General features: G+C 41.0%; 1 protein-coding gene across 4 annotated transcripts in view; it reads right to left on the bottom strand.

The window, feature by feature from the left end:
* MAN2A1 (mannosidase, alpha, class 2A, member 1) overlaps nucleotides 1-10347 on the bottom strand; it is a 163475-nt gene that overhangs the window by 111216 nt on the left and 41912 nt on the right. For all 4 annotated transcript variants that reach the window (XM_005866447.2, XM_014539889.1, XM_014539892.1 and 1 more), the window contains one exon: nucleotides 362-489. In XM_005866447.2, coding sequence (XP_005866509.1) covers nucleotides 362-489 — 128 coding nt within the window. The remainder of the gene's footprint in view (nucleotides 1-361; nucleotides 490-10347) is intronic.

Below are 10347 nucleotides of genomic sequence, written 5' to 3'. Positions count from 1 at the left end.
GGTGGTGGGAGCCTCTCCCGCCTCCTCAGCAGCGCTAAGGATGTCCGACTGCAGCTTAGGCCTGCTCCCCACTGGCAAGTGGACATCCCCCAAGGGCTTCCGGGCTGCCAGAGGGATGGATGTCTGACTGCCAACTTAGGCCCAATCCTCCAAGGAGTGGGCCTAAGCCAGCAGGTGGTCATCCCCCAAGGGGTCCCAGACTGCGAGAGGGCACAGGCCAGGCTGAGGGACCCCCCCGAGTGCACAAATTTTTGTGCACCGGGCCTCTAGTTTAAAATAATAAAATAGAGCCTCATCTCAAAATCCCCCACATTAACTGCCCAAAGTAGTCCAAATGAAGGGGAAAGACATCGATACGTACCTAAATTCTTTTCCAGCCACTGATGTCCTTCAATTAGTTGGTCAATTATGGCAAAATAATGTGCAGCAGCTTCATCAGGCATAACCCAGCCACCTGTTACAATTTCAAACTGACCATTTTCTAGTAAACTAGAAAGAAAATAATGTAAGAATTTACATTAATATATAAGAAAAGTTCAAATAAATTAAAATCAGCATAAACATTTGGGACAGCCTTTAAATAAATTGGTATTTATTATACTAATTGTTAAAACATTTTTTTAAACTAGTGAATGAATTTCAAAATTAGGACCCTTGAGTGTCTGAGGTGACCACCCCCCATCCTAGGCCTTCAGGGCACTTTGGAAGTTCCTGTTCATCAGGGTATAATCTCCCTCACAACCTCAAAGGTTCCTGATAGCAGGAGCCACATCTGATTTATTTCTAAATCTTGCAAGAACCTAGCAAAGTGCTTTACTCAGAGTATATGCTTGATGAGTGTTTATTGGAGGACTGTCACTTTAAGCATAGCATTTGTTTCAATACCCCTATATTGAAAAATCAATATTTATTTTGGTCCCACTGACACTGGTAAGTTAATCATACAAGCTACACAGAAGGAGAAGCTAGTAAATAGCACATGCCTCTGGGAATACAGGAAACATTATAAAGCACTTTGCTCAAGATTCAGTTAAAATGTAGGCTACATAGTTTATTTTTCATTATTGAGTGAAAAGCTCTAACATTATCATTATCTGTCCATTGGATACTCCTTTCTTTGCCACAATATCATACAAGGTAACTAGATCTCCAGTCCTAGAAATATTCAATTATTATAAGAAGATACTTTCCTTTGATAAGGAAAAAAGAAATCAAACTATTAAAAATTTGATGAAGTACCTGAGGAAATATAAAAGTCAAGAATTTAAGCAAACAACTTAAGTGCCACAGACTTGTCAATTTGCAACAAGATGGTTTGGAAAATGGTATAAAGTTTCAGGAAAAAAAGCAACTTTAATAAGGATACACATCACTGGATACCCACCAATAGCAGCCAAGTACCAAGTCAAATTTAGCTGAAGCAGAGCAAAGGCATAAAAGACAGAGAAGTATTTTCCTACAAAGCCTTTAACAGAAGCCACAGCATTAACACAACATCTGATTTATTCAAACATATGCATGATCATATACCAGCGACAGAGTGAATAATGGACACAATTTCTAAAAATGAATGAAAGAATGATTCCTTGCAAGAAATTTAAAAGTGTTAATTAAATCTGTATTGCCATAGGAATCACCAACTAATATAATTTCGCATGGAGAACAGGATGGCTCATTATATTGTCTAAAGAAAACAAAATGTCCAGTCAAACCTCAGATTCTCACAGGCCCAAATCAAGAACTTATAATTTAAAAATTGTATTTCTTCAAGAATACAAACTAAATTCAAGACTATCTGTACTGCTCTTACCGTCAGTGGACTTAGCCTCTAGTTAGTTCTTTTTCTCATCTTCCTGGTGATTGCCTGAGTTAGCCATGCTCTAGATGCCATGGACCAGACCCCCACTTCTTACGCTTTATGCCCAGTACCTGGAAGCCTGAGATGTTGGACGGATTTGGGATTTAATCTCTAGCCATCAAATATAGAAACTTGACTTCCTTATCTCAGTATTTCCAAACATATCTTTTGGAAAATTTCAGAAATAAATTATTTACTACTCTTAATTAGAAAAATAAGGACTAAAATGAAAAGTCACTCCAATGGTGGAATTTTTCATCTATATCAATTTTGCTACATAATTCCAGTCCCATAGGCATGAATATGCTCCAAGGAACAGCCAAACAAGCAATGAATAACACATACTATACACAGCAACTAAACTCCTAAGCTCCATTTGTCAACAATCTAGTTCTTACCCCCAACATGATGCCTGAGATGCTACTATAATCATGTATTAAATTATTTTCTACCATAATAATCACTTTAAGGATTATCCTGTCTATTGTTTTGGGGAATGCATAAAAAGCCTCCCACTCATTAAAATGTTTTGCAGAATTTTCTTACCTATAGATTTTTTTTTTCTGTCTATCTTCCCCATCATAGTTGGTCCCTTTCATAACCTAGAATTCCTTCACCACTCTCTGTTACCTCCTGCTTTAACTGGTTACTTCTAATCACCTTTCAGGTTTCAACCTGAATACCACCTGTTCCAGGAAGCCTTCCATAACCCCCTTACTTCCATAGAAGATAACACTTTATTATGGTACTGTGTTTAATTATGTCTTTCATGCTCTGCCCTGAGGGTTGGGACCAGGTCAGTTGCTCATCTCCTGCATCCCTGGAGTCTAGCACAGTAAATATTTGTTGAATGAATGATGGAGTAAATAAGGGAAGGCTTCAGAGATGAGGTAATATTTCATCTGAGTCTTGAAAAATGAATAGGATTGAGATTGTCTAATGTATAGAAGGGGGGGAAATCTAAGCTGAATTCATGGACAAATTTCTAAGAAGCGGAAAAAGCATGTGCCTGAGGACACCCACATGGCTCAGCAAGGCAGGAAGTGATAAGAGGTAAGGGTGGACAAGTAAGGAGGAATCAGAGAAAAAACGCCAGTATGTGCCAGGCAAAAAAGATTGGGCTGTACCTTCTGACACTGAAGTGTCACAGAAGCAGCATGAGCAGACTCACCTATCAGAAACCTAACTCTGTTGGTGAAATGGAGGATACCTAGAAGTGGCACAGTTGGACACAGGAAGACCAAGGTGAAGGAAATGAGCAACAGGGATTGAGCTGAGGGTTTCGCACAGAGATACAAGGATTAGGACCCGAGTGGATGTGGCCCAAATGGCAGAGCACACAGTGGTTAAGAGCAATGTTTCTGGGGTTAGGCTGCCTGGCACTGACCCGCATGCCACATTTACTAGGTGGGGGACCTTCGGCGCATTTCTTAACACCTCTGCTTCAGTTTCTTCAACAGTAGATGAGAATAATAAAGAGTCTTAACTCAAGGGAATGCTACTGGACTGACTGAATAAATACATATAAGTGCTTAGAATATGCCCATGAACAGTAAGCATCCGATAAATGTTAGCTGTTACTATTACCATTAACTAGGGAAGAAGAAAGAAATTGAGGTTGGAACTGTAGGTCTGGAAGCAGCGTGAATTAAAACCAGTGTGGATGAGCACACATTGAAGAGAAGAACCAAAGGGTGCTACCCCACAGGCCAGAATGGGGACTTTTAGGAAGTAAGCAGAGGAGGAAATCAGAGGTGATGAGAAAGGAATGCTCAGCAATTCAGGAAGAGAACTAGGAGACAAAGAGTCCTAGGTCATAAGAGAAAAAAAAAGAATTTCAAGGAGAATCGAGTGGTCAGTGTCAATGCTGCGAAGAAATTCTCCTGGAGGACTGAGAAAGTAACCCATGGACGAGGCGGTGGGGAAGGTCCTCATGGCTTTTTCCAGATTCTGTGAAGCAAATAGAAGCCAGCAGTTGATGGGAATGAGAACAAAACTGCCTAGTTGGAGATGAACTAGGATTGGAGAGAATGGGATGGAACACATACATTATAAAATAAATGTATACCACTGCTTCAGTGCTTAGAACTGAAGTTATTTTAGACAGTGGTGCATTGCTTTGATCCCTTTGTGAAAGGGTTTATATATTTAGGCTCTAAACTCATCCAAATCTGCAATTTTCCCTAAACATCACAAGACACACTGACTCCTCATTGCTTTGTAAATTTTACAGCAGCCGTTGGTTAAATACCATTAACTAGTACCTATATAAAATGTATAGGTGCTTTACAGGTACATTTTTTAGTGAAACTCAAAATTCATATCAGTAAGTTTGGACTTGTATTATTAAGAAAGTAAACCTCAAACATTTCTTTGATTTCAATACGCAAACACAGATAGCTAAGAGATAGAACAGAAGGCTGACTTAAATATAAATTCAGGAAATATGATGTAAGAGGATGGTATAACGATTAGAGAAAGACTTTGCCTTCTTGGCAAAGTGATAAAACTCAGCAATTATATTAACTGATGGTACCTTTCCTCCCAGTACATATTCAGAACCTATTTCACACCTAAAGGTCCACACAGAGAAGTCTATCAAGACTTGGCAAACACACAAACTATTCTAAGTTCTAACAGCTCAGTGGGCTTCTCCACTAAACAGTGGTCTCAACACCAGGAACAGATGCAATGTAAAAGCTATTTCAATGTCTCAGAGCCCAGAGAGAAAAAATGAATATGTAATACACTGGGTGCTAGTCAAAGGAAACACTAAGGCTAATGTTTCAGCTGCCTGACTCTGAGTCGGGGCACACATGTTGATGTATTTTTTTTTTATAAACATCATGCAGTATTTAACTGCACTTAGCCAAAAAAATATTAAAATAGAAAACCTAAAAAGTAAAAAGAATACCAGTCATTTTCAAAATAAACATAAACAGAAAATGTGTTGATTATTTAACGTGAGGCAGTTTATTTTATTTTTTTTATTTTTACTTTTTTGTTAATCCTCACCCAAGTATATTTTCTCCATTGTTTTCCAGAGAGAGTGGAAGGGAGAGACAGAGAGAGATCAATATGAGAGAGAGACACACATCGATTGGCTACCTCTTGCTCGCCCCCCCACCAGGACCAGGGTTGAGCCTGCAACCGGAATTGAACCCATGACCCTTCAGTCAGAGGGCTGATGCTCTAACCATTGAGCTAAACTAGCTAGGGCAGTTTCTTTTAAATCCACTGGATATGTGCTACAGGCAGGCACCATGACTATAATTGATTAAATCAGTTGGAATCACAAAACAATGAAAAGACTAGCTGTTTGCATGGATCTCCCTTTAGTTAACTAGATTTTCATTTTTTAAAGTCTACAGAGATGACTACTGCTGCCACAGGGGAAAGAATCAAATAAGTCACTCCTAGGATAGATTATGGGATCATTTGAGTTATGTTTCTGTTAAGTTCCCACAATCAATTGGTATTCCTCAGGGATAGTAAAAGCTCACATGAAACTCTGCAGGAATTAACAGGTTCTGCTCGGCAACGAGCTTGAAAATTTAGGTACAGACATTTAATCCATAGACTCATCTGAGGAAAAACAAGCCACTGCATGAGCATTACACTAGTCATCAAAAAAATTATATCAGCAATGTCGCTTAGTACAAGCTCAGAATTTTAAATAATGGGGACAAACCTATATAGCTATTAAGCCTTTCCCCAAAACATACATTTAGGCAAGAACCTCTAAAAATATTTAAGTAAAAGAAAATGCTATTACCATAGTTCTATATATAAATGTAGTAAATCAATAAAAGTGAATGGTTATAGCTAGAAGGGAGGGAACTTTAGCTAAGCCTGACCAGAAACAAAATCATTGGCCCTAATGTGGCTATAAAACAATTTTTTCTTCAAGCAAAATGGTATCATTGAGGATCAGGCCTATTTTTCCCACTGTCAAAATAAGAGCTCTCAAAAGGAGTTTGAATAAATTGCTTAAGCACTAGATTCTAATTTGCATTCCCACCCCTAACATCTTACTGTTTTCTACCTTTAATATTGGGTTGAATCACATAAACTGCCATTTTTGTACATCAAAAGCAGTCAAACATCAGCAATTCATATGGTCCAACATAAGTAAAATGGCCAACAGTACAGAAAAAGAGAGAAACTTGTGTCCAGGAGAATCAGAAGGGGGCCATCCTCATGTCATAAAATTGGTAGCATTTGAGACAGAAATTATGCAGGTGAAACTAAAAGAATTCAACGAGTACTGACCTACAACCCCCTGGCATGAACAATAAGCATTGAGTCCCAAGTAGTAAAGAGAGAAGAATCTAAGATAGTCTGGCAGCAGCCCCTAATCTGGAGGGCCAAGGGCTGAAGCAAAGCTGGATCTTGGAATAGACACTAATCACAGTCCCTATCCTTCATCCTCAAGGTGTTTCATGAGCCCCATCTTGCAGAGGCCTCTCCACTCCCAGGCCCTGACTGCTGCAGAGGGTGGCTCCCTAATGTAGCTACACTGGGACAGAGCCAGGCCTGGCCTCACTTTACCAAAAGCAGCAAACAGCAAGCCCAATTTCCTTCTGAGGTGGCAGACTCTTTCCTACAGTCATTGTTCCAAGCCACTGCTCCTACCTGGCCTACAGGCCACCCAAAAGGAAGCTAGATACACAAAGCCAGAGTGGTGCCTCACCTAACAAAGAGCAAACACTTCATGAATCTCCCAATCTTCCCACTGCCCCAGCTCCTCTCTTCCCTTCCACCAGTCCTATTCATAACCCTACCTTCTTTTCTGAGTGCTGGGTCTCTAACACTCATCTTCCATAACCCAGCTCTCCAACAAAGATCTGAGGAATAATCTATCAGGTTAGGTTTCTTGTTTGCCAGCAACACAAACCGATGCTGAAGGAGAAATGTATGGGAGACTGTCCTGGACACAGAGTACTGAGGACAGGCTAAAAGTAGAGGCTTAACAAAGGGCTGGAAGAAAACAAGAGGCTATGTGCTATTGTGCTATGGGGAGCACAGGGACCATTCCACAGGACAGGAAGAGTCTTTCAAAGGCACCAGTGCTGTGAAGGATGACCTGCAACCTTCCCTCCATGTGTTTCCCTTCTTTCCATCTGTCTACTCTCTCACTTCACTCCCTAAAGATTTAAAACCCTGAAAAAATAATATATTGATTAACTGAGCTCAGGTCATAGCTGGCCCATTGACCTGAGGCAGAAAGGTGGAGGACCTGATTTCTGTGAGATACAGTTTCCCAAAAGGAAATCTGGTGAAATGGATGTTGGCCAGACAGTATTAACTAAACCCATTGAAAAGAAACAAAATGTTTTGTAGAAAAGGAAGGGATTTCAGCAGAGTTACACTCTCTTTTGGAACAAATTCCAAGTGTGGATACACCAGTTATTGCTCAAGGATGAATAAAAAAGGGGAATACACTTGAACTTACAAATAACAATAAAAAAAACACACAACTAAAGGGTAATAAAAAACATAGTTAAAACCAAGCATTTAAAGCCAGAACAGAACAGACTCTATACCAGAGAGAAGCAAGCTTGAGAGGGGTGGGGAGGAACTCTCGAGAAAAAAAACTCCCAAAAGCAGTGAATATAACACATTAAAAAAACAACAACAACAACATGTGCATAAAAGAGATTAGAGACTCAATACTAGATAACTGAATTCTAAAACAAATGAAATAAAAACATTAATTAATTAGCAAGAGCAGAAAACATAAGCTGGAGAAATGTTTGAACTGGTAGATGGAAAATTTAGTAAGTTATTTATACCTACATAACTGGTGAAAATTTAGAATTTTATGGATAAAATTTTTAAAATCCTAAAAACATCTGACCAGAGGGGCAAAAGGTGATCTTCATAGAAACATTACATAAGAAAGCCTTTGCTTAAAGATAGAAAACATAAAATGAGGCACAGAGTGGTTAACTTCCCCAAAGTCACACAGTAGATGGGAGTTTGCCCTATTTCAACACGTGCAGCCTAGCTCCAGTACCCAGCCATTTGAACTACCTCTCTAGAGTGTCCTTAAAGTAAAAAGAGCAGCACAGATCAGGCAAATCCAAACAAAAAGAATAAAAATTGTATAGTCCGCACTTTCTGACCATAAGATATGAAAAGTAGTTTTTAAATCTAAAGTATAACTGGGGGGAAAAATTGTACTTGGAAATTAAAAATTATTATCCTAACATATTCAAATCAAGGAAAAACAATAAATACAATTATATAACTTTTTATTAAAATACTAGAGGCCTGGTGCACAAAATTCGTCCACTCGGTGGTGGGGGTCCCCTCAGCCTGGCCTGCACCTTCTCACAGTCCGGGAGCCCTTGGGGGATGTCCGACTGCTGGCTTAGACCCGCTCCTGTATGGGTCTAAGCCGGCAGTCAGACATCCTTAGTGCTGTTGGAGAGGCAGGAAAGGCTCCCGCCACCGCTGCTATGCTTGCCAGTCATGAACCTGGCTTCTGGCTGAGTGGCGCTCCCCCTGTGGGAGTGCATTGACCACAAGGGGGCAGCTCCTGCATTGAGCATCTGCCCCCTGGTGGTCAGTGCACATCATAGAGACTGGTCATTCCGTCATTCAGTCGATTTGCATATTAGCCTTTTAGTATCTATACTGATAATAGCCTACGGCCTTCACAACCAGGATGGACGACCAAACAGTGGGCCCCTGGCCGCCGAGGCATGCAGGCGGGAAGGGTCTGTGGGCTCTGGGCATCTGAGGCGTAGTGGCAGCGCTGGCAAGAAGGGTCTTTAGCCCCGGGCCACCAAGGCACATAGTGGGAAGGGTCTGTGGACTCTGGGCCTCCGAAGCGTGGTGGTGACATCAGGTCTGTGAGCCCTGCGCATCCGAGGCACTGCAGCAGCGAGAAGGGTCTTTTACCCCAGGCTGCCAAGGCACACAGGCGGGAAGGGTCTGTGGGCTCTGGGGCATGGTGGGCAGGAGAGATCTGTGGGCCCCGGGCCACCGAGGCACGCAGGCGGGAAGGGTCTGTGGGCTCTGGGCCTCTGGGGTGTGGCGGCAGGAGAGATCTGTGGGCTCTGGGCTGCTGGGGCGTGGTGGCAGCAAGAACTGTCTGTGAGCCTTGGGCCGCCAGGATGCTGCGGAACTCTGGGTCTCATGCTTTCAGGGTGTGGCCAGCCTTCAAACTGGACTGTGACAAGAGGGAGGAGGGAGCCCCATTCCTCGAAGAATCCACTGTTGGAAGGAGGGAGCCTGCCTGCATGATCGCCCCTAACCACTCTGCCTGCCTGCCTGCCCGAGGGTTCCCGGATTGCAAGAGGGTGCAGGCCAAGCTGAGGGAACCCCCCACCCCGTGCACAAATTTCGTGCACCGGGCCTCTAGTATAGGATATAATAAAAAATAACAAAAATTTAAAAGCTAGTTAGAGCAGTACTAAAAGGCAAATCCTTATTAAAATAAATGAAAGGGCCCATTTAGCATTAGTAAAAGCAGGTAGAATGAATTAGTAAAAATAAAAGCAGAAAAGTCAAGGGTAAAAACCAGTAACATATACATAGTTCTTTGGGAGTGAGAGGGGGTGCAAAAACCAACCAAAAAAAGTAAAAGCTTTAGCCAAATCTACTGAAGATGAAGAAAATATTCAGCTTCCAGAAAGTACTTTAAAAAAACTATAGATGTGATAAATAAAATCTTGCAATCAAAACACTTTGAGTAAAATCTCTATAAAATTTTAATTTAAAAAATATGAAGTATTATATGTATTCACAGAGTAATGTTAGACCTAAACAGACAAAAAAATATTTTTAATTTTAAAATTCAAAAGAATTACCTATAAAACAAACACCAGTTCCACAGGGTTTTATAGAGCAGTTCTTAATATAAAAGTTTAAAAACTAGCTGTAACCTGTTTGGCTCAATGGATAGAGCGTTGGCCTGCGGACTGAAGGGTCCCGGGTTCGATTCCGGTCAAGGGCATGTACCTTGGTTGCGAGCACATCCCCAGTGGGGGGTGTGCAGGAGGCAGCTGATTGATGTTTCTCTTTCATCGATGTTTCTGACTCTCTATCCCTCTCTCTCCCTTCCTCTCTGTAAAAAATCAATAAAATATATTTTTAAAAAAAGTTTAAAAACTAGTAGGTAGCTCAATTTAAACTAAGGATTCTGTTTTACTCTGTGTGTGTTATTGTATATGTGTGTGTGTGAAAAGAGAGAGAGAGTGAGAGAGAGAGAGAGAATCTAAATTGCTGCTAACATTTCAATTTAAAGTCAAGATATTTTACATAACATTTTGGAATTCTAAGTTGTCTTGAATAATTGGAGGAGTATGCTGATCACTCTGGCTCCCCTCCCATGAACTGCCAATGTGGCTGGAGTGGAAGAATGGCTAGCCCCTTTGGGTGGGGCAGCTACTCTTGGTTCATCCCATCACCCCCAAAGTCCATAGCCTTCATTTATGCTACCTTTCTGGCCAATCTTATAAGCATTTTAACTGTTCTAC

Source organism: Myotis brandtii, unplaced genomic scaffold (assembly GCF_000412655.1).
Source record: "Myotis brandtii unplaced genomic scaffold, ASM41265v1 scaffold230, whole genome shotgun sequence".
NCBI classification, from domain to species: domain Eukaryota; kingdom Metazoa; phylum Chordata; class Mammalia; order Chiroptera; family Vespertilionidae; genus Myotis; species Myotis brandtii.
Note: the sequence above shows the minus strand (reverse complement) of the source record. Positions and strands in the feature narration are given on the sequence as shown.